Here is a 20,529-nt window from a genome sequence, read left to right as displayed (position 1 = left end):
ACTCCGACCTACAGAAAATATAAAATCAATTATTCAATTAGTTCATGCGTGCTTTACTTTGAAGGCCATAAAAAACGGTTTGTCCAGGGGAAGCGATGGTCAAAGGCGTGCCGTCGTGTCTTAAATTTTATATTAAAACAGCATTCTAATAGCCTAACACATTCAACGGGATACATGTTTTTGTATTGAATATAAGGCGCTATGATTCCGCTAAAGCGCGTTTGCCTGATCTTCTCGCTCCAGCAGGAGCCGTGCGAGAACGAACTTTTTTCTTCGTTAGTTTCTCCGCATCGGGAACCCGAATAGGAGGCAAAACTTGCGGCGGTGCCGGTGCCGGCGACGTTGCCGGCACGACGGGAATATAAAGAGACGGAACGGATCTCGTGGGTCGTTGAACGGCGACAAGAGACCGCAGTCCAAACTCCCCCATTCCGTCAGCACTCGCCGACGGATTCACTTTACCAATTAATACCCGATTAATGTCAATTTCCAGGATGCGTGGCGTCACCCCGGAAGTAACAGAAAATTCGTTTCCATCATCAACGGATTCATCTACGACCCAGATTTTGTCTAGTTTTGTTTTGGTGCCGCCCGATGGCCGATCGCGGCCCGGAGGCGACGCCACGCTAGCGCGAGCGATTTGAGTTGATCTTCGGGTGAATACGGAAGCGGTAGGAGGGGGCGCTTGGAAGACGAAAGGAGATACGCTATTCGTATGGGGGCCCCTTTGAATTATGTGTTTTGCTGCTGCTAGGGAAACGGAAGGGCTTTTGTAGGAGAAGTAGGGCTTTATGAGGAATAGCCCTGATGCGTTTTCGATTTCGTTTAGGGACTGGGTAAGGTCGACAGCGAGACGTTTTCTTTCGGAGGAAAGGACGGCCATTTCCGCTTCGAGATGAAACGAACGCTAATAAATACTAAAATTAAAAAATACGTGCTCAATTATTTGATATATTAAAACCTTTTGCAGCCACGAAAGAGCCAATTGGGTTAGCCGTGAATCTTCGATGTTCGCTACAAAACAAAGTCCTATTTAATTTTTTTAATTAATATTTGCCGTCACCTCTAATCGCTGTCATTCTTTTATAATGAGCGTATTTCTTTACCATTGCTTCCCACCGCATTATAGGCAAGTTGACGTAACTTTCCATTGCCTCAACAGTAGCCTAGAAACGACTCCTCAAGATAAAACTAATACAGTTACTGTGCATCGTACGTTATAGAAATCAAATGTGAGCTTTTCGTCTCGTACGGCTCGCCTCAGCGTTTTAGCGTTTCTATCCGAATCTAGTCTCGTGAAAACGGACACAAACGTAGGCTGGCTCGATTGCGAATCTCTTCTCCCGCCGTCTTCCTTTGTTTCATCGCTGAAGCCCACTGTCGCTTTATGCGACTGTTTCCAGCCCATTTCGAGTTCGTGCTGCTTACTAATTACAGCTATATCCTAATGAAGAAAAGAGCACTTGATTTCAGGATTGTTTGACAGTTATAATTAACCATTTTTAATTTTTTCATTGCCCCGCGCATTTTTTCCAACTTCCTATCTTTTCTATAGCATTCTTCTCGAGACTCCAAGAGCCTACTTTCTCTAAATAAAAGTATTGGTGCATTTCTACCATATGAGTCGTTATTGGGTCGTTACAATTCCTGTTTTTCTACTTTCAGGACGTCTGTCTCAGTTTCTAAAGAGGCTATGGTGTCCCTCTTCCGTTTATCTGATCGTGCTCTGTCTATTCCAAATACAGTATCCGTAAGGCAAGAGGTAATCTGATCCAAGACTATAGACAACACAAAATTCAATGCGAAATATCTTTTACGGCTATTTTGTGTACTCAGAGTTGCGCTACATCTTGTCTGCGTTAATTGAATCGCAACCGGTTTATCCTTAGGTACGAATATTAGATCTATGTCAAAATTAATTACTAAGAATCTTGCCTGTCTAAAAGCAACTAATTTCAAATCTGCCAAAGCGCTTGCTTCGCTCAAAAACCCTAAGTCGATAACCCTGATTATTTATTAATTTTTCATAAAATATATGCTGACCTCTGTTGCCAACGTTCTCTGCTATTACTGATTTAAACTGCCTAACAGACTCGAGTAATTTTAGCCACTAGGACGCGAGAAAATTATGAATACACAACGTGGATTTTTTTTAGCAAATTGCACCTCCACGAGATGGTGATCTCCTCTAAATTTTTCCGCTCTTTTATCGTCATCTGGTTCCTCGCTTTGATCATCGTCCTTTGGCTCGTAAGCAAGGTCAAGTATTGGAGGAGTGTCGGCTATACTATGACGAATTCCCTCATTTATGCTACTGCCCTCTTGACGAGAAAACTCGTCCCCTTCGCTCTAATAACAATTGACGTATTCGGCTTTTAATTGACCTGGATACACGTACCTCAAGTCTATTCATTTCTTGACGAGACTTCAGACTCTCTAGCTCTCGTAATAGAACGTCAATCTGACGAGAAATAACAGTTTTGCTCTTACTAAAGGACTAGGGTTTATATACCTGTCTGTGAGCGTCGTCTTTTTCTCTTTGAAGTTGATCTATTTTCATCTCCATCTGATTTCTCGTCTGGGGAAAGTAATAGGCTAAAAGAACATGCAACTAAATTTATTTTCGCTTCACATTTTCCCATTCAATTTCGCTCTCTTCCAGCTGATCTTTCAACAGAGATATCCGCCTTTGACTCTGAAAAAAGTACATTAATTAAATGAAAAAACGGACGTTTCTTTACGAACCTTGACTTTAACGTTGCTAACTTTTCGCTCTAATTTTTTCTGCACAGCACCAAGCTTATAAGACAGGAATTCAGCACGTTTTTTGAGACTTTGTTAATAGTTTATACCAACCTCTTGCTGCAAAGAATCCACTGTCTTTTCTAGAGCCTGTTTAGACTCAGAACCAAGATTTACAGAACCTTCCTCAGTAGAAAATAAAGCGGATTGGCTCTCTTCTTTGGGCTCCACCTCCTCCTCAACAAAATCTGTCTTTTTTCCGAGAAGAAACAGCGGCTTCCTAGTGCCAGAAAATCTAAAATACGTACATTTTTGAACAGTTTTTTAATGCCACATTAATATACCCTTCGCTTTTAGGTCTTCCTTCCTTATTGGTCTCTTCCTCGGTCTCAACAACTTCCGCTTTTCGAATAAACACGTCTTCCGCCACTTCTGGCTCCTCTTTCAATTTCTCCACATTTCCAAAAACCAAATTCGGCTCAGAACGGGCCCCACACAACGTAGAAACCCCCTCCTCTTCTCCCTCGTTCCGAATAACTTCACTAGCAGCTCTCAACTCCCTCATTTGATCCTCGTAAAATAATTTCAATTCCTTCATTTCCACCTCGTGTTGCAATTTAATTTCCCGTTGCGATTTTTGCGCCAATTCTTCCTGCTCCGTCAATTTGAGTCTGAGCATTGCTACAAGACCACTAGGCTCATCCGCAGACATAGAAGAAGACAAGTTTTCCTCCAAATCCGATAAACGATGCTGAAGACCATTAATTTCCTAGAAATTGCGAGCGCAACTAGAAGCGAATATAAAGGAATCTATTATTTAATGTTTTACTTGCTGGGCTTTGCTTAGACTCTTTACTTTCTCGCTCAATTCTCTTTCAAGACGAAACGCTTTTGATTTATGAGACTAGAAAGAAGATTGTATTATTGATTTTTAGTGTATTTAATTATTTACTCCTGCGTTGACGAGTTCTCTCTTTAACCTAATAGGAATTTAATTATTTTAATTATTTCGTAGGAATTTTTTGGCTACTTTTCTGATTCTTGTGACGTTTCCGACAATTTAATTTGCAAAGCGGCGGCATTCGTCTGAGCTTCGTCCAAATCTAATTCCAAAAAATCAATTTTTAATAAACATTACCGTTGTTCAATTTTGCCTTCTTTCATTCTTTCTAAATTATTGGAGAGTTCCTTGACGTCCTCTTGGGCTTTCAAGAGCGCGTGCTCCAACCGCTTTTTTCCCTTTTTCGTATCCGGAAATGATTTTTTGACGGAGAACAGCTTTCCCAATTCTTTTTCAATGTCCTGTAATTTTCCAGTTGCTCTCAAAGCTTTGTCCAAAGCCTCGCTAAAATATCAAGATTTGGCAATACCGTGAATTTAATTTTAAGTGTAAAACTTACTCGACGGTTTGAGCCATTTCGTCTAAATCGAATTCAGTTTCTAGCTCCTTTTCGTTTAATTTTTCTTCAGCGGCTATTGCGTTTTGTTCAACAAAAAACTACAAATAAATCCAAGAGTAGGATATACTAATTAATAAACCCGTCCACGTGTACCTCATTAAGAGAATTTAGCACTTGAAGTCTTTCTTCCACTGTTGACTCGTATCCGACGAAAATCACGCGAACTTCCGACTCGTACTAGTAAAAGCTATTGTAATTTTATTAATTTTAAGATTCGTTTACCTTTTTTCGCTCTACGGGGTCTTTTAGTGCCTTTTCGAGATGATCCTAATTGAAATCTCTCGATTAGCGTACGCAGGTCACGTGCCGAGAAGCTCTACCAAGTCTTCCACGAATTCCAGATGTTTTTCGCTGGTTTGATGGTCCGGAGCAAGAGCAGGGGATTCGTAACGAACTAGCGTCTGCATTAGGTAAGAAATGGGCCCACATTTGTCCCTCGTTCGCCGCGTTTCCTTACGAGATCGACGCGATCTTGGATTTCCGTTAGACGCTCTTTCGTCTCCTCCTTTTCTCTTTGGAGCTGCGCTTGAGCGTTGTAGAACAGAACGCGACGCGCCGGCTCGTCTCCAAGCGACTTTTCTCCTCCTTCGTAACGGAACATTCCAAACACGAGGCGTGGTGAAGTGCGCTAAGCACCATGACGACGACGTCCTAAAAAAGTCTCTTGGGTGCAGTACAGTACTCTAATGATATGTATTATTGATTGTGTTTGCATCTATTCCATAATCAATGTCAGAAACTCGTTTGCAAGCCATCGGAATTAATCTTCAATTTCCGGCGCACGTGACCCAACGTCATACGTATCCTCTAGCAACAACGTTAGTTTACCAACTCCCTCGAAGAAGATGGGATGCGGAACGTCGTCTCCTCAAACAAAACCGGCCGTAGTTCAGCCACACGACAGTGCTCCCCCTCCAAAACGTCAAATAAGCGATCGTGACGTCAAACAGCAGCCTGAGCCCAAGGAAACAGAAGCTCCATCAGAGCGAGAATCTCCTGATGGAGCAGGCGTCGAAACTCAACCCCGCGAGCCAACACCGCCCCCAGTTACAGAACCAAAAAAGCAGTCAACACCCCCAGCCTCAGAACCCGAAGAAAAAGAAGCAGAAAATAAGGAAGAAGTCGTAGAAAAACCAAAGGAAGAGGAGGTAGCCTAATTTTCATATTAAAAAAAGACGCGTAGATGCATTAGCGACGTATCGAAGGCTAATGCAAAAGAGCAAAGCCCCGCAGTCGAGAGCGAAGGCGCAAAAGATATCAACCAAGGCGACAATAAAGAATTGACTCCAGAAGGTGAGACGAGTCAGTTAGCAACGAGCGGAGGAGACGGCAACGACGAAATGGGGGCGAAACAATCGTCCGACAACGCAACAAGCGATCCTCTAAATGAAGCAGTCGTGAAACGATTCGTTGACCTGGAAACGGAAATCAACGAGATCTTGGACTCGGATGTCGTATCGCAGTGTAAAACGGCGGAAGAACGATTGGAAAAATTAACGAAAGATCTGCAAGCGAGCGCTGAAAAAGTCGCGCAGCTCAAAGCGAAAACGTAAGGGGTAGAAATAAGGGGAGGGTTTTGTGTACGTTTGCGTTGTTAGGGCGAAGGAATATAGTGACGTAGCCAAGCTTAAAGGCGCCAATATGCATCAATTCGTCATCGACAATTATCAACAGCAACTCTCCAAGGAAGAAGAGGAGTATTTTAGTGCGTTGAACGAGGAGAAGATGGAGGAACGAAATCATGAGGTGACCCGGAAGCCAATCCCCGTAAATTAATATTGTTTACTTTTTCGCGACAGGTGCTCGAAGCCCAAATGAAAAAGGCTCAAGGGCACGTCGAAACGTTGAAAAAACAACGCGAAAAATTGGTTTCCCTGCAAGAGGAGCAAGAGAATTTACTCTGCGACGTTTTCGACGGCGATTACGGAAGCGAACGCGAACAGAAGTTGGAGCTCAAGGTAAACGTTCTAATGGACAAGCAACGTTACGTCAAAACGGCGCACCTTCGTTGGTCGAACGCCCAATTCTATCTCGACCAATCGCTTCGACAGCTACACGTCGCAATTCAACGTTGGGTCGATTTGAGACGTTATCATCCAACTCAACGCGAGGTAATGAATATAAATAAATATTTGAATATCTAATAGGTTTTTTATAAGTTGATTTATCGAATGGCGAATGAAGCGTGTAAGAATTTGACTGCGGCTCTTCAGAACACGAGTGGCGCTCGAAAATATCTCTTACCTCAAGTCCACGCTCCCTATTGCACGGATGAGGATTTGAATCGATTGGCTATCGCTGTGCATCGTCTCTATTACGATATGATGCATCCGCAGACTCATCGCGCCGCCTACGACCTCTACGTTGATTTCTATCGACGCGCTTGTCTTTTTCACCAGTGGATCGATCACACGCTCAAGGAGAACATAGTGAAGGATTTGGCGAAGACCATGCGGAAGTTGGGTAAACAGAGAACGAAATTAATGGCGGAAAGAAAGCGGATACTACTCCTACGAGTCGAGGGAAAAACGGAGGAGGAGGGAGAGGGAGAAGCGAGTGATAACGATGAGGAGGAAGATGAGGAGGAGGTGGAAAGTGGTAAGGAAGTGAAGGAAGTTGTTTCCGACGAAATGGGGCCCGCTGAAGCGGACGCCGTTTCGCAGCACGAGGGAAGCGATGACGTCGTTGCTAATGGTGACGAGACGGAGACGAAGGAAGGGAGCCCCGGTCCCAGCGAAGTGCCGTCGTTTAAACGCGTTCCTTTGTCGGAATTGGCGCCGCCGCCGTCAAACGATCAAGTTTACGGCGACGTTGATGGGCTGATGAAGCAGCATGAGGAGGAATTGGCCGAGTTCGATCGCGCTAAGCAGCGAGCCAAGGAAAGAACGGAACAGGATTTGAAGGAGAAATTGAGGCAGAGACGAAGCCGACGTCGGAAGGTGGAACAGCAGGCCATACAGGAGCAAATGCTCAAGAAAGACTAAAACAAATAGAAGAGGGAAAACGTAGACTAGACAGATGAAAAGAAAAAACTCTAGAATTTAGTAATGTACGTATTATTATTGTTGAAATAGTAGTCTATATGTCCGAGCTGCTAGCGAGAGGACATCGCTTTTTCCAAGGTAAGCAACTTTTCTCTAATTAATAAAGGGGACTCTACTTGTCGAATTGCTGGTTTTAATTATACTTACTTGACGGAAAGGAGCTCGGGCTCGGTTTCGCTGTCTTCCTGGAGGAAAAAGTATCACGGGGGGGGGGGGGGAGAAAATTGCGATAAAACTTACGTCACTTCCGGCTACGCGAAAAAAATGATTAGTTGCTAATTGATTAGTTTTTTAATTAAGTGTTTTACGTTTTGATTTCGGTGCATTGCGTTTGGGAGGCTTGGGAGATACGGGAGGCTTTGGACTTGTCAATACACTCAGTGCTAGTGATCCTGGATGACGTCATTCTCAGGTTAATTCGTGCTGCAAGTTTCCTCCACCATACCTTCAGTATTCGACCTCCTTCTGTCGCCTTTTGGCTTTTCTTCAAACACTGTACTAACGTACGAATAGTCGTTACTGTTGCCTCTCTCTACAATACATTATGCAACTTAGAGAAAAATCTATATATTCATGTAATTTCACCCAACACTGGTACGACTGGTTTTCTTAGCGTTTCTTCGCTTTGCGAGTGACGCACGGGTTTGGGACGCGATTTTTCCAACGGCAGATTCGACTTGGCTCGTGCAATGAGCATGGGACCAAATTTTCGCGTCACGTCCACGTACGAATACTCGGACTCTTCGCATTCGTCAATCGTTGAATACGTATCTGTTTTGACGCCTTTTATTATTAGATATGAACGCGTATTTAATTTATAGGCTTGCTTTCGGCTGTCGTTATATAGGAGTCGTTTTTAGTGAGAGCCATAGCAGCGAAATTGGACGACACTTTCTCTGCTGCTTCTCCTATAGAAGAAGAGGACATTGATCTTTCGCTTCGGGCAATTGATTCGAGCTAGATATTTAATTTAAAAAGATTATGATATTTGGAATATTTATGCCTCTCTGCATCCGTCCACTTTGCTTTTGCATTTATCGTGGACGTTGATTTTGCACACTTTGCATTGGAGTCCCTGATGAAAAAGTCCTGAGAAAAAATAATTTATAAACAATACCACTTATTATTGTTATAACCCTTGAGAAGACTTCCGCAGTGAGCGCAATTCGTCAATTTCATATAATTGTGCTGTTCGAACATGTGAGGCCAAGTTGAAAAATCGAGAGACGCCACGGAAGACGTACGATCGCGATCAAACTGCCCTGTACGAAGTCTCTTCAACTGAACGCAAAATCTACGACTTAATTAAGTATTATTTATTTATTAGTTTTTACCTTTTCGTTGTTAACTGCGAGTTGGCTTCGAGCCATACGCATCTGCTGTTTGATTTCCATCATTTGTTCCTCCAGGGGACCACTAGACTGAGGCTGACCACTTTTACCCTGTTGTACAGCGTAACTAAACGTTATTTAATTAATGGCTGCCTATAGAAATTAAAGGGTTTAGGTGTCCACCATCTCTGCACTTCCATCGCTGATTCTAGCTCCGTTTCTTTGTCTCTCAACGAAGCCATCAACGTTGTCGACTTAGGATAAGTAACTAGTCTAGATACATGTATTCCTAATAAGGATTCCGTGTTTACCTGTTGAAAAGAATTTTGTAAGTCTCTTTCCAAAGTAGGATCGTCAGCGAGTTCTTCACCATATATATAATCCTTGAAAAAATTCGAAATATTTTATTAGAAACTCTCGGATTTTTTCCGTTACGCTTCCGGCTGATTTCGGCTGTTGATAGGCGTTCAGTGGAAGCGTCAACATTGGCTGAATTTGACGTACGGGACACGATTCCATGAACGCTTTCGCTTCACCCGTCAAATTCAATTTGTTACACGTCGCCAAAACGTGGCCAAGACGCTCAGAAATCACAGACCACTTGGACAAAAAAATATAAAATATAAATGCAATTTTTTGACGTCATACTGTGCTTTTTGTCATGCCAAGCATGCCAGCGCATTTTGCTTTAACAAATTCATCAACATTGAGACGAACATCCATTATATCCTAATAATAATTAATAATTAAATAGCGTTTAGGATTAATACTAATACCCTTAAAAAATCCGGTAATTCGCTTCTGTAATGATTTGTAATGAGAGCATTAGAACCCCACAAAGCGAGAAGGTAATCATTGTGAGTGCGATGATAGCGTCCACTTAGACTATCTTGCTATATCGCCACGTGACTCGTTATCATAAATATTTCTTTTATTTTGAACCTTTGACGATTTCTTTGCCCATTCGTCGTCGCAGTCTTTCAGCGTCTTAGCAACGCTTTCGCACGACTTCTTCATGTTCTCCTCCATCTGTTCCTTATAGGAAGTCATCTGGAATAAATCACTCCACTTCAATTAAAGATGCTCATTGTTTATATAACGAATGCCTTCTTGTAGAGAAGCTTTCGACTCGTGCACGCATCAGTCAGAGGTTGAGCAACGGTCTGATCAAGATTCGAAGCGAGACGAGAGAAATCCTACACGCGAAAGGAGGAAGCGGACATCCAGGCACGATAATCTTATAAATAAATAAAGCTTTGGCCCCACCTTGGCTTCCTCCCCCACTTCGGCGAGAAGAACTTCCCAGAATCGATACAAGTGGCCTTGCCAGGAAAATCTTGGACCACAAAGATGTGTGCGATTTTCGTTGCTATGACGATCAACTTGCCTTTCCTTTTTGGAATCGTCGCCGCGTTTTTTGAAGCCTCGCACTAAATTTTTTAAATCGCTGCTGAATTTCTCGTATGTTTGGCCGAGTTTTTTCATGAAATCCGATACTAGGAGAGTCGGGGTTTTTTTATGAGATGGTCCGAGAGAGGTCACCTGACCTGTTTCGCCGAACCGAATCGTTCCTTTGAGACTCGATCGAACGATATCGTTGCAATCGCTGTCTGGAAGATCGGCGAGTTTGAAGACGAACTCGAAATCGGACTCGAACGTCATTATTTTGGGAGATAAAGCGCGCTGAGATGACTTAGCTCGAGAGAAAGAATGGACAACTGTTTCCTATCATATATATCAAATCATTTTAAGATGACAGGTTTTACGTGTTACGTCACCCGGATGAGATACAGAAGCCGTAGAGTGCAGGCCCAACTAAGAACTAGACTGGAGGATTGGCTACTAGGACTGAGACTACGTACCCTTTCCTTTTCTTATTTGAGCTTGGATGAGACGTCGAAATGCTTCGCGACGTTCTGTTGTCCATGTTTCGCTCGCGTTACCCCGAAAAGGGGCCCCGGTTTATAAACATGCGTCTGAAGAATGAGGCTTTGCAGTAGAGCGTTACGCTGTGTGCTCGCCGCTTCCAAACCGTGGAGAAAGCGCTCTGCAACTCCGCGAGGGTGATGACGTAAAAGAGTAAATACGCACGTGACTATAATTCCTAATTAGGACGTCAATCACACGCGTCAAAACCCCTTCTACTGTAGTATTTCGTCTCGCGACAAAAGCAGACACTAAAGTAATTAATCGCGCAGATAGCGGAGCACCAGCCACGCAGAATCCTCTCTCGCTAGCGAGAGGACATCGCTTTTTCCAAGGTAAGCAACTTTTCTCTAATAAAAGGACTACTTTTAGAATTTTTTCATTGATTAATTAATTAATTAATTAGTTATACTTACTTGAGAGACATGTATTCGGGTTCTTTACCGCTCTCTTCCTAGAAGAAAAAGTACCGCGGGGGAAGGGGGGGGAATGCATATTCTAAAACTTACGTCGCTTCCGTCTGCGCGAAAAAATTAATTAGCTGCTAATCAAATAATTTTTTTTAAATGATTTACTTTGTGGTGGAGGCGTGGATTTCGGTGCATTGCGTTTGGGAGGCTTGGGAGATACAGGAGGCTTTGGCGGCGATGTTACACACAGTGCCAGTGATCCTGAATCGCGAGTTATTGAAGAAGAGCCGCAATTTCTCATATGTATATATATACCTTCAGTATTGGACCTCTTTCTCTCGCGTTTTGGCTTTTCGTCAAACACTGCACTAACGTACGAATAGTCTCCGTCTGTGAGCGAGTCGCTGTTACCTCTCTCTACATAACTCAATATAAATCGAAAGGGCCAATCCTATAGGTTATTGTAATCCGACCTAACATTGGAATGCCTGGTTTTTTAAAAGTCTCTTCGCTTTGCGAGTGACGCACGGGTGCGGGACGCGTTTTTTCCGCAGCGAGATTCGACTTGGCTCGCGCAATAAGTAGGGGACCCAATTTTCGCGTCACGTCTACGTACGAATACTCGCAGTCCTCGCTTTCGCTCGATTCGTCAATCGTCGAATATTTATCCGCTTCAACGCCTTAATTATCAATAAATGTATTTATTTTTTAATTATTATTTAGAGGCTTGCCTTCGACTGTGGGCATATAGGAGTCGTTTTTAGTGAGAGCAATAGCGGCGAAAGGGGACGCTCCTTCTCCTAGAGAAGCACCTGACATTCTTCTTTCGTTTAGAGCCATCGAAGCTTGCTAGGTATATAATTAAAAAATTAAATATTACTGGGATAACTATGCCTGTTTGCATCCTTCCACTTTGGTCTTGCATTTTTCGTGAACTTTGATTTTGCACACTTTGCATTGGAGTCCCTGATGAAAAAGTCCTGAAAAAACATTGCGCAATCTGTTGAAATTATGACTTATTGTTTTAACCCTTGACAAGACTTCCGCAGTGAGCGCAATTCGACAGTTTCCCAAAACTGCGCTGTTCGAACGTGTGAGGCCAAGATGAGTAATCGAGAGACGTGACGGAAGACGCACGATTGCGGTTAAACTGCCCCTTACGAAGTTTCTCTAACTAAATTAAAATTACCATTTTAATCATATATTCATTATTAGTTTTTACTTTTTCGATCAAATACTTATTTATTTTATTTATTAGTTTTTACCTTTTCGTTGTTGACTGCGAGTTGGCTTCGAGCCATTCGCATCTGCTGTTTGATTTCAATTACTTGCTCCTCCAGGGGTCCACTAGACTGAGGCTGACTATTCTTACCGTGTTGTTCGGCGTAACTAAACGTTATTTAACCTATAGTTCCTTATAGAAATGAAGTCGTACCATCTCTGCACGTCCATCGCTGATTCTAGCTCCGTTTCTTTGTCTCTCAACGAAGCCATCAATGTCGTCGACTTGGGATAAATAATTAGTCAAGATATTCCTAATAGGAAGTCTGTGTTTACTTGTTGAGAAGAATTTTGAATGTCTCTTTCTAAAGTTGGATCGACAGCAAGTTCTTCACCATATATATAATCCTTAAAAAAATTTAAAATTTTTATTAGAAACTCTCGGATTTTTTCCGTTACGCTTCCGGCTGATTTTGGCTGTTGATACACGTTCAGTGGCAGTGTCAACATTGGCTGAATTTGACGTACGGGACTTGATTCCATAAACGCTTTCGCTTCACCCGTCAAATTCAATTTTTTACACGTCGCCAAAACGTGGCCAAGACGCTCAGAAATTGCAGACCACTTAGACAAAAGATTAGATATAAAATCAAATTTTTTTGACGTCATACTGAATTTTTTGTCAAGCCAAGCATGCCATCGAATTTCGCTTTAACAAACTCAGAAACGTCGAGGCGAATATCCATTATATCCTAAACGTAGCCAATAAATAATAAGTAACTAGCGTTTATGGCTATTACCCTCAGAAAATCAGGCAATTCACTTCTGTAATGATTTGTAATGAGCGCATTAGAGCCCCAAAGAGCGAGAAGATAATCATTGTGAGTGCGATGATAGCGTACACTTAGACTATCTTGCTACGTGGAGGAAGTCGTCATCACGTGACGCATCCCCTTAGATAAATATTATTGAACCTTTGACGATTTCTTTGCCCATTCATCGTCGCACTCTTTCAACGTCTTGGAAACGGTTTCGCACGACTTCTTGATGTTCTCCTCCATCTGATCCTTATAGGAAATCATCTGGAAGGAATCCCATCGTAGATGCAAATTTGATTGTTTTTATAGGGAATACCTTTTTGTAGAGAAGCTTTCGGCTTGCGCACGCGTCTGCGAGAGGCTGAGCAACGCTCTGATCAAGATTCGAAGCGAGACGAGAGAAGTCCTATATATAGGAAGTGGTCATCCCATATATTTATGCAAGGCACAATAATCTTATAAATAAATAAAAAGCATTGGGGCCCCACCTTGGCTTCTTCGCCCACTTCGGCGAGAAGAACTTCCCAGAATCGATACAAGTGGCCTTGCCAGGAAAATCTTCGGCCACAATGATGTGTGCGATTTTTGTTGCTATGGTGATAAACGTACCTTTCCTTTTTGGAATCGTCGCTGCGTTTTTTGAAGCCTCGCACTAAATTTTTTAAATCGCTGCTGAATTTTTCGTATGTTTGACCGAGTTTTTTCATGAAATCTGATACTAGGAGTCGGGTTTTGAGCAGGATGGTCCCAGAAGCGCGAGAGGTCACCTGACCTGTTTCGCCGAATCGAATCGTTCCTTTGAGACTCGATCGAACGATATCGTTGCAATCGCTGTCTGGAAGATCGGCGAGTTTGAATACGAACTCGAAATCGGACTCGAACGTCATTATGACTTCAGTTGACTTGCTTGAGGGAAAGAATGACAAGCAGTTTCCTATCGAGTTATATATATCAAATGATTCTTTTGTTAGCAAGAAAAAGATATCAGGTTTTACATGTTACGTCACCCGTCACCCGGATCAAAAACGTATACAGAAGCCATAGGGTGCAACTAAGAACTAGACTAGAGTTTGGTTGAGACTGAGTACCATTTTCTCATACTGTGCGACGTTCTGCTGTCGATATTCGCCTTGCTTCGCTCGCGTTGCCTCGAAAAGGGGCTCAGGCTTATACACCTGCGTCTGAAGAATGAGACTTTGCAGTAGAGCGTTGCGCTGTGTTCTCGCGGCTTCTAACCGCGGAGAAAGCGTTCGGCAGCTCCGCGAGCGTCACGATGACGTAAAAGACGTACAGGTTAAATAAGCACGTGACTATATTTTCCTATCTTGCATAGGACGTCAATCGCACGCTTCAAAACGCCTTCTAATATTTCGTCTCACGCAATCGCAGACAACAGCAGACATCATTCGTGCAGATAGCGGAGCAGCAGCCACGCGGATTCTTCGCTCGCTTCTCGCTCGATCGGAAGGCGAACGGACGCTGCAGAAGCCACGCACGCAGCCTGTCGTCACGCCTGCAGGTTTGTGCTTCGCCTGGTGTTTTTTTAGAGGCGTGCGAGGGCTTTTCTTCGCCACGTGCGTCGCTCAGTGCGTCGTTCGCGACGTTCGCTGCTCCGCGCGCGTCTCTTAGCAACGTTTACGTCTCGTACTATCGTTTATCGAGAGGGGTCCCCTTTTAGGCTCTTTGCAATCATTGAATCGGAAAAGCTGAAGATGCGGTGATGCTAGGGAAGTGTGCGTGGCGAGTTTAGGTAAGCCTCTACGGTAAGGCGATTTTTCGTTCGTGTTCGCAGCTTGACCCCGCCTCCGAGCGAGCGGGGGAGAGGTCAGTATGTCACGTGGATTGTGCCGGTCATTTAATTATTGCATCTGTCTTAACTGTTGCCCGTTTTAGGTACATATCTGTCGATGTCAAGACAGATTTTATTTTGCCAGTGAACCTCCCACTCAGATCACCTTCCACCTGTCATTATTTCATTTATCAGCCTTCACTTCATTTTTACACTTCATTCTTCTATAGCATGCTTCCTTTTCCATTTACACTTCATTTTCTCTATTTACACTTCATTTTCGCCAATTACACGTCATCTACACGTCATCTACACGTCATCTACACGTCATCATCTTAGAGGCAGTTAGGGTAGAGGAATTAGAGGAATAAATAAATAAATAAATAATATTATGTACTTATATAAGTAATTAATCAATACAATTTTTGACGTCATTTTTCTACTTCATCTTTGCTTTGGCAGGACGTCGCCGACGCGGAGGAAGAGTGCTACGCCCCGTCAAAGACGTCGCAGGACTGGGACGAAGACACAAGGTATCTGTATATAATGCCCACATTTTCCCCATGCTTGCTCTTTTTTGAGTTTTAGATGCAGACGTGGGATGAAGACGACGGATGTGGACGAAGCCGGCAATACTAGAGGTATCTGTATAGACCGCTTGTTTTTTCCCCGTGCTGGCTTCTTTTGAGATTTAGGTTGGACGTCATACGTGGGACGAAGACGACGGATGTAGACGAAGCCAGCTGACCCAGAGGTATCTGTATAGAGCGCTTGTTTTTTCCTGTACTTGCTGCTTTTGAGATTTAGGTTGGCGAGAGGGGGCCCAAGGTCAAGATCGACGGTAAGTGAAGGATGGGGACGAAGGCACGAGGTATCTGTATAGAATGCTCACGTTTTTCACTTGCTTGCGCTTTTTGAGTTCTAGATGCGGACGTGGGCGGGACGAAGACGACGGATGTGGACGAAGCCATCTGCCTCAGAGGTATCTGTATGGACCGTTTGTTTTTTCCCTTGCTGGCTTCTCTTCAGATTTAGGTTGGACGTCACACGTGGGACGAAGACGACGGATGTAGACGAAGCCATCTGCCTCAGAGGTCCTCTGTATAGAGTGCGCATTTTTTCGTTTACTGCCTTTTGTTTCAGTTTAGGTGCGCCTTGCCGCAAGCCGTCGGGGACGCCAGCGCCTCAAGTCGTCAGCAGCCTAAGATCGCGCTAATGTTCTTAGCAAATTTTATTAATTTTTTCATCTCTTGGCAGACCGAAGACGACGCAGCCGCCTCATCCTCGTCGGGCCAAGAAAGAAGGTAATGCATAACTAATTATTTAAACTTATAGTAATTAATCAATTAATTAATTATTACTAGTCAGGTAGCTAGGTAGCTAGGTATAGCTAGGTCCCCCATCATCATCCATCAGCATCAGCATCTCATCAGCTTCAGCAACATCAGCAGCACCTCCAGCACCTTCAGTACCACTCCAGCACCTCTCCACTACCACCTCCAGCACCACTAGCACCTCCACACCACTAGCACCTCCACACCACTAGCACCTCCAGCACCTCCAGCACCACCAGCACCAGCACCACCAAATAATTTTTATTTCAGGTTATCCGTGATTGAATCAATCAATTAATAGGCACGTGACTGTGCAAGCTATTGAATCGGTGAGTTAATTACAGGAGTTAGGCACGTGACAGTACAAGTTATTGAATCAGTGGTTTAGTTTGGGTTATTAATTAATTAATAGACACGTGACAAGAAGCTCGTTAGTTTGCGCTTGCAATGAGACGAAGCGTTGCGAAGAGCGACAAGCGAAGTCGCCCCGCCGATCAAGGAGGAGCAAACGAGTCGTGGCGGAAGAAGAAGATGTACAATTTGGCTCTCGTCGAAGCGGAAGTCAGTTCGAGCTTGAACGCGATCGAACGAGAAGCCCACGCTCGACGAATGGAAAGCCTACGCGATATGATCGTCGATATCGAACGCGATCAGTGGATGTACGAAGAGAAATGAAGAGAAAATCAGGTACATCGACTTACGGATATACGGGGCTACGCGTGCTTTTTTATATGAAGAAGAGTCAACACAGTAGACACATATAAAGGTTTAGTATTTCGCTTTCCTTCCCAAACCAATTTCCCTTCTCCTTGGCTCGCCACGTGGGAGGGACCCCCTTGCCCTTTCTGACGTCATCATCAATTTATTGTGTTCTCTCGTTCGTTTTTGCCATTCTTCGTCGAATTTTGGTCCATCACCTTAGAAGAAAAAAATTAATAAATAGAGTCATTTATTATTGATGGCTATACTTTCTTGCATGTTTAAAAAATTTTGCTTCTCCTTACGATTTCCCGTTTTCTTGTTCACAGATCGTTCCATGATGTGAGCACGATCGTCTAGAAAAAGACCGGATAAATACAAAATAATAATTAGTTATTAAAATACTTATGTGATGACCAATGTGGACTTTTTCCACTCCTCTCTCCGAATCCCTCACACTTTTTCGAGTCTCTTTAATCTAAGGAAATAATATCGATAAATAGAGATATATTTTAAAAATTGACTTGTTTACCCCTCCGGGAGCTTTTCTAGTCGAAGAGGTGGCCTCATATATTTTTGGCTCTCCTTTATCTGTTTTGGAATAGGACTGAAATGACGAAGAAGTGAAGCTGTATGCATTGGGATCGTCCGAAGACACGTGCGACTAAAACCCACCCAAATAATAATTATTAATTTATTTTTTTGCATTTTTTTTGCCTTCATCAGGTCGTTCATTCTTTTGAATGGATCCATCATCGTCATCCAATCGCGTTCGCCTCTCTGTGTATACATGGTCACGTGGTTGTGGAACGTTCTCGATTTTTCCTGACCTTTTCGATGTCTTTTTCGCGTTTTCCTCTTTGTTTTCTGTCGTCGAAGCGTTGTTCTCGTGTTCGAGGCAGTGCGCGACGGCCGAATCCCATTGTTTCCTTGTCGGGAAAGCCACTGTGGCGAAAAATCAATAAATGTAGCGTTGCTGTTCGTTCTTTCGCTGTGGAGACGTACGTACCGAAAGAAGGGATCCGAAAAGAAGTCGTCAAACATTTCGTCGGACCAAGAGAACGCCATAGCGACGCTGAAGCGACAGTTGCACGTCGGGGACTCTCCTAATTGAGTTTGTCCGATTGCGCGCGAATATGCGCAAGTAACTTGCGCAGAACAATAAGACGAGTGTTTTACGCCTCTGTCGCAATTGTGGTCTACCGGCCGTAGTCTCTGTGTTTAGCTAAGGACTTCTTTGGCAGTCTGGGTCTCTCCGAAGCGCTGGTTTTGAATGTACAAGAAGTGCGCAACGCTGCGTAGTTTATCGCGATTCGCGACTCTCACGCCCTTCATTCGGTTTCTGCAGGCAGGGAGCCAAGGACTACGATTGCATCGCAGCAAATGGGAGACGTACACTTGGGCAGTCAAGACGAACCCGGCGCAGGCGCCGGAGATCAGCAATTCGATAGCCTCGTGAAATTACTCGCACTCGGCGACAGCGGAGTGGGAAAAACGAGTCTTCTCCTACGCTACGTCGAAGACTTCTTCGACCCGGAAGTCAGCACGACAATCGCGATCGATTTCAAGGAAAAAATCGTGAGAAAGCGACATAGGGTGGTGGGCGTTTTCATCGTGGGCGTGGCTTCCTAATTAGGTCGAGAAAAACGGCCAAAAAGTCTATTTGCAGCTGTGGGATACCGCAGGCCAAGAAAGGCAAATAATTAGTATTTAATCTCGTCGAGTTTCGATATATAGAAATTTAGATATCGTAGTATTACGTCAGCTTTCTATCGCAACGCATACGGCTTCGTTATCGTTTTCGATTTGACCAATAAGCAATCGTTTCTAAACTGTCGCGATTGGATATCGCAACTGAGAGAAAATTGCTCGCGTTCCCAACCCGATTTAATACTCGTGGGCAATAAATGCGATTTGCCTAATCGAGCCGTTACCCAAGAACAAGCGAATGAATTCGCTCAGCAATTGAATATGTCGTACGTTGAAACGAGTGCGAAAGAGGGAACGAACGTCAGCGAAATGATGGACGTGCTCGTCACTCAGGTCATACGAAGTATGGAAGTGGAGATGAAGAAAACGAAGAGGAAGAGTCGAGATTATTCGAATAGTTCACAGTGTTCTTGTTAGACTTGGCAAGTGCTACTGTATATGTAGTATACGTGACGTCACCAAATGTAGGTTCACACGCGCGCGCTACTGTAGAACGTGTAGTTTCGAAAATTTTGCCATGTCGAACGTTTTCGCCGCTTTAGCTGACATATGGACTTCTGCTATGTCTGAAAGGGAAGTTCGCAAGACGAGAGACGGTCTCGTTGCGGATTTTCTCAAGGATTTGCAGCGATACGGGTTCTGGCGAAAGGAGGACGTCATTATCGCGCTCCTGCTCGCTCTTCTCTTCACTATACTACGTCTCGCACTCCGAAAAATCATATTCAAGGTAATGCGTTGATTTGCGAGCTCGTTTCGTAAGGAAACGATCGATTTCGCAGCCATTTGTACGTCACGTGAGAATGGCGACGGAAAACGCCGTAAAATTCCCCGAGAGCGGTTGGAAAGCGCTCTATTATACGTCCGCATGGACCTATACTTTCTACTTGATGACGCAACACAGCGAATTCTTTTTCAAACCCGAATCCGTTTGGTTTGGTAAGAAAATATTAATTAATTAATGTAATTTAATTACGTCGTTTCTTAGGTTGGAAAAGAGGTATCAATGTTCCACGTGACATTTACGTTATTTACGTCGCTCAATTGGGATTCTATATACATTCTTTATATGCAACATTTTTTTTGGATGAAAAACGAAAGGATCATTTTATGATGGCCTTTCACCACGTGGTGTCTATATTTCTAATAGTCTTCTCACTCGCAATACGGTAAGGAAAAGTCTGAAAATCAATACTTGATTAGAGATTTTTCTTATAGGTATCACAATATTGGTCTTGTGCTTCTATTTCTTCACGATTTGAATGACGTTGTATTGGAGATAAGCAAGTGCTTTCTCTACATGAAAACTCGCGATGGAAAAGACCATTCCGTATGGGAAGTCCTTGCTAACATAGGCTTTGGAATATTCATGATAACATGGTACATAGGATTAGCATATAATATATCTCTTGGTCTCCTAAGAGATTTTCTTTAGGTTTGTTATGAGAATCTATTGGTTCTTTTATAAGCTTCTCTATTCTGCTGGACATCAGGCTTTGAGTATTATTCCCTCTGGACCGTTCTACTTTTTCTTCAATACTATGCTATGGACTGTCTTTCTTATGAATTGTTATTGGTACGTGGGGAATATTGGTTTTAATTATTTAATTAATTTTCTTTAGGTACTTTTTCATTATAAAGGCTGCTTTTGGAATTTTATTGGGTAAGGGTGTGCAGGATACGAGGGAAGTGAGTAGCAAAGAAAAGAAACAAGTAGCTATGAAAGAGGATGAAAAATTAGAAGAAGATGTTGCTTCTGAAATTGCAGAAGTTCGAGATTCATTATCGAATTTGAATTTGGGTGAAAGGGAACAAAATGATGACGTCACTGATGACGACGACGACAATATTGAAATGATGGAAGTTGAATACAACGAAGATGACGTTGAAATTAGAAAAAGGCAAGTCGAAGAATAATAACAGGTGGGTGTGTCCGTATTAAATAATTACAATCACGTCGTTTTTTCGAAATATAAGACAGTAGTCGGTCGTAGATAAAAAAGAATAGGATGGTTCCGGGGGGTTGTGTGTACATACGGGCTATTCGT

The 20,529-nt window shown here is 43.2% G+C and overlaps 7 protein-coding genes and 1 long non-coding RNA gene across 9 annotated transcripts; 4 read left to right on the top strand and 4 right to left on the bottom strand.

Moving 5' to 3' along the window:
* Positions 1-170: 170 nt before the first annotated feature.
* LOC136195785 (paramyosin-like) lies at positions 171-4,804 on the bottom strand. The gene is made up of 25 exons (XM_065985250.1): positions 4,660-4,804; positions 4,523-4,603; positions 4,425-4,469; positions 4,296-4,379; positions 4,143-4,240; positions 3,897-4,087; positions 3,773-3,845; positions 3,695-3,722; positions 3,572-3,646; positions 3,087-3,511; positions 2,857-3,037; positions 2,746-2,799; positions 2,633-2,695; positions 2,513-2,578; positions 2,399-2,461; positions 2,167-2,349; positions 2,044-2,110; positions 1,936-1,991; positions 1,833-1,884; positions 1,643-1,778; positions 1,498-1,588; positions 1,217-1,444; positions 1,064-1,166; positions 962-1,014; positions 171-907 (listed from the first exon to the last, which is right to left on the bottom strand). The coding sequence occupies exons 1-25, from the start codon at positions 4,801-4,803 to the stop codon at positions 200-202; spliced, it is 3,348 nt and encodes a 1,115-aa protein (XP_065841322.1). The 5' UTR covers position 4,804; the 3' UTR covers positions 171-199.
* A 182-nt stretch (positions 4,805-4,986) lies between these two features.
* LOC136195788 (kinesin-like protein KIF21A) lies at positions 4,987-7,370 on the top strand. Its single transcript, XM_065985253.1, has 5 exons — positions 4,987-5,350; positions 5,408-5,751; positions 5,801-5,948; positions 6,002-6,313; positions 6,362-7,370. The coding sequence occupies exons 1-5, from the start codon at positions 5,048-5,050 to the stop codon at positions 7,184-7,186; spliced, it is 1,932 nt and encodes a 643-aa protein (XP_065841325.1). The 5' UTR covers positions 4,987-5,047; the 3' UTR covers positions 7,187-7,370.
* On the bottom strand, positions 7,172-10,662 carry LOC136195786 (uncharacterized). Its single transcript, XM_065985251.1, has 22 exons — positions 10,610-10,662; positions 10,440-10,553; positions 10,356-10,392; positions 10,125-10,302; positions 9,965-10,073; positions 9,844-9,913; positions 9,684-9,773; positions 9,520-9,627; positions 9,354-9,470; positions 9,226-9,306; positions 9,013-9,177; positions 8,889-8,960; positions 8,761-8,831; positions 8,581-8,704; positions 8,383-8,527; positions 8,250-8,335; positions 8,074-8,203; positions 7,832-8,017; positions 7,692-7,778; positions 7,555-7,638; positions 7,394-7,497; positions 7,172-7,339 (listed from the first exon to the last, which is right to left on the bottom strand). Exons 2-22 carry the CDS (start codon positions 10,502-10,504, stop codon positions 7,262-7,264), a joined length of 2,187 nt encoding a protein of 728 aa, XP_065841323.1. The 5' UTR covers positions 10,505-10,553; positions 10,610-10,662; the 3' UTR covers positions 7,172-7,261.
* Positions 10,663-10,669: 7 nt separating this feature from the next.
* LOC136195787 (uncharacterized) lies at positions 10,670-14,219 on the bottom strand. The gene is made up of 20 exons (XM_065985252.1): positions 13,948-14,219; positions 13,725-13,886; positions 13,562-13,670; positions 13,441-13,510; positions 13,269-13,358; positions 13,109-13,216; positions 12,935-13,051; positions 12,806-12,886; positions 12,594-12,758; positions 12,471-12,542; positions 12,349-12,419; positions 12,179-12,302; positions 11,943-12,087; positions 11,808-11,893; positions 11,645-11,762; positions 11,387-11,593; positions 11,229-11,330; positions 11,079-11,174; positions 10,920-11,023; positions 10,670-10,853 (listed from the first exon to the last, which is right to left on the bottom strand). Exons 2-19 carry the CDS (start codon positions 13,837-13,839, stop codon positions 10,944-10,946), a joined length of 1,956 nt encoding a protein of 651 aa, XP_065841324.1. The 5' UTR covers positions 13,840-13,886; positions 13,948-14,219; the 3' UTR covers positions 10,670-10,853; positions 10,920-10,943.
* A 2,275-nt stretch (positions 14,220-16,494) lies between these two features.
* Positions 16,495-17,295, top strand: LOC136196398 (uncharacterized). The gene is made up of 2 exons (XR_010672167.1): positions 16,495-16,762; positions 17,104-17,295. It is a non-coding gene; the product is annotated as an uncharacterized lncRNA (long non-coding RNA).
* On the bottom strand, positions 16,748-17,915 carry LOC136196396 (myeloid leukemia factor 1-like). Its single transcript, XM_065985926.1, has 7 exons — positions 17,784-17,915; positions 17,605-17,719; positions 17,492-17,554; positions 17,307-17,438; positions 17,180-17,252; positions 17,044-17,130; positions 16,748-16,992 (listed from the first exon to the last, which is right to left on the bottom strand). The coding sequence occupies exons 1-7, from the start codon at positions 17,840-17,842 to the stop codon at positions 16,844-16,846; spliced, it is 678 nt and encodes a 225-aa protein (XP_065841998.1). The 5' UTR covers positions 17,843-17,915; the 3' UTR covers positions 16,748-16,843.
* LOC136196397 (ras-related protein Rab-27B-like) lies at positions 17,553-18,978 on the top strand. 2 transcript variants are annotated; one of them, XM_065985929.1, is made up of 4 exons: positions 17,553-18,049; positions 18,123-18,352; positions 18,411-18,469; positions 18,520-18,978. In XM_065985929.1, the coding sequence occupies exons 2-4, from the start codon at positions 18,158-18,160 to the stop codon at positions 18,899-18,901; spliced, it is 636 nt and encodes a 211-aa protein (XP_065842001.1). In that variant the 5' UTR covers positions 17,553-18,049; positions 18,123-18,157; the 3' UTR covers positions 18,902-18,978. The 2 variants fall into 2 exon arrangements, with proteins under 2 accessions (XP_065842001.1, XP_065841999.1); XM_065985927.1 differs by having other exon boundaries at positions 17,553-18,058.
* On the top strand, positions 18,958-20,516 carry LOC136196395 (ceramide synthase 1-like). Its single transcript, XM_065985925.1, has 6 exons — positions 18,958-19,211; positions 19,264-19,420; positions 19,470-19,650; positions 19,700-19,861; positions 19,917-20,057; positions 20,104-20,516. The coding sequence occupies exons 1-6, from the start codon at positions 19,002-19,004 to the stop codon at positions 20,396-20,398; spliced, it is 1,146 nt and encodes a 381-aa protein (XP_065841997.1). The 5' UTR covers positions 18,958-19,001; the 3' UTR covers positions 20,399-20,516.
* Positions 20,517-20,529: the final 13 nt, after the last annotated feature.

This window comes from Oscarella lobularis, chromosome 15, assembly GCF_947507565.1.
Source record: "Oscarella lobularis chromosome 15, ooOscLobu1.1, whole genome shotgun sequence".
Taxonomy (NCBI): domain Eukaryota; kingdom Metazoa; phylum Porifera; class Homoscleromorpha; order Homosclerophorida; family Oscarellidae; genus Oscarella; species Oscarella lobularis.
Note: the sequence above shows the minus strand (reverse complement) of the source record. Positions and strands in the feature narration are given on the sequence as shown.

Excerpts from the sequence above, each read along its gene's own strand:
- LOC136196396 (XM_065985926.1), bottom strand. The coding sequence starts at position 17,842 with ATGGCGTTCTCTTGGTCCGACGAAATGTTTGACGACTTCTTTTCGGAT. Across the intron at positions 17,439-17,491 it reads GAATGAACGACCTGATGAAG|TCGCACGTGTCTTCGGACGA; the intron begins GCAAAAAAAATG and ends GGTGGGTTTTAG. Across the intron at positions 17,131-17,179 it reads CCACATTGGTCATCACATAA|ACGATCGTGCTCACATCATG; the intron begins GTATTTTAATAA and ends GTCTTTTTCTAG.
- LOC136196397 (XM_065985929.1), top strand. The coding sequence starts at position 18,158 with ATGGGAGACGTACACTTGGGCAGTCAAGACGAACCCGGCGCAGGCGCC. Across the intron at positions 18,353-18,410 it reads TCGATTTCAAGGAAAAAATC|GTCGAGAAAAACGGCCAAAA; the intron begins GTGAGAAAGCGA and ends CTTCCTAATTAG. Across the intron at positions 18,470-18,519 it reads GATACCGCAGGCCAAGAAAG|ATATCGTAGTATTACGTCAG; the intron begins GCAAATAATTAG and ends ATAGAAATTTAG.
- LOC136195786 (XM_065985251.1), bottom strand. The coding sequence starts at position 10,504 with ATGGACAACAGAACGTCGCGAAGCATTTCGACGTCTCATCCAAGCTCA. Across the intron at positions 9,307-9,353 it reads AATTACCGGATTTTTTAAGG|GATATAATGGATGTTCGTCT; the intron begins GTATTAGTATTA and ends AATTATTATTAG. Across the intron at positions 8,018-8,073 it reads CTATATAACGACAGCCGAAA|ATACGTATTCAACGATTGAC; the intron begins GCAAGCCTATAA and ends GCGTCAAAACAG.
- LOC136195788 (XM_065985253.1), top strand. The coding sequence starts at position 5,048 with ATGGGATGCGGAACGTCGTCTCCTCAAACAAAACCGGCCGTAGTTCAG. Across the intron at positions 5,351-5,407 it reads AAAAACCAAAGGAAGAGGAG|GCTAATGCAAAAGAGCAAAG; the intron begins GTAGCCTAATTT and ends GACGTATCGAAG. Across the intron at positions 6,314-6,361 it reads ATCATCCAACTCAACGCGAG|TTGATTTATCGAATGGCGAA; the intron begins GTAATGAATATA and ends GTTTTTTATAAG.
- LOC136196395 (XM_065985925.1), top strand. The coding sequence starts at position 19,002 with ATGTCGAACGTTTTCGCCGCTTTAGCTGACATATGGACTTCTGCTATG. Across the intron at positions 19,421-19,469 it reads ACCCGAATCCGTTTGGTTTG|GTTGGAAAAGAGGTATCAAT; the intron begins GTAAGAAAATAT and ends GTCGTTTCTTAG. Across the intron at positions 19,651-19,699 it reads GTCTTCTCACTCGCAATACG|GTATCACAATATTGGTCTTG; the intron begins GTAAGGAAAAGT and ends TTTTTCTTATAG.
- LOC136195785 (XM_065985250.1), bottom strand. The coding sequence starts at position 4,803 with ATGTTCCGTTACGAAGGAGGAGAAAAGTCGCTTGGAGACGAGCCGGCG. Across the intron at positions 3,512-3,571 it reads GTCTAAGCAAAGCCCAGCAA|GAAATTAATGGTCTTCAGCA; the intron begins GTAAAACATTAA and ends CGCAATTTCTAG. Across the intron at positions 1,779-1,832 it reads AAGATGTAGCGCAACTCTGA|TCTTGGATCAGATTACCTCT; the intron begins GTACACAAAATA and ends TGTTGTCTATAG.
- LOC136195787 (XM_065985252.1), bottom strand. The coding sequence starts at position 13,839 with ATGACGTTCGAGTCCGATTTCGAGTTCGTATTCAAACTCGCCGATCTT. Across the intron at positions 13,359-13,440 it reads AAGTGGGCGAAGAAGCCAAG|GACTTCTCTCGTCTCGCTTC; the intron begins GTGGGGCCCCAA and ends TCCTATATATAG. Across the intron at positions 12,543-12,593 it reads AGCCAAAATCAGCCGGAAGC|GATTATATATATGGTGAAGA; the intron begins GTAACGGAAAAA and ends AATTTTTTTAAG.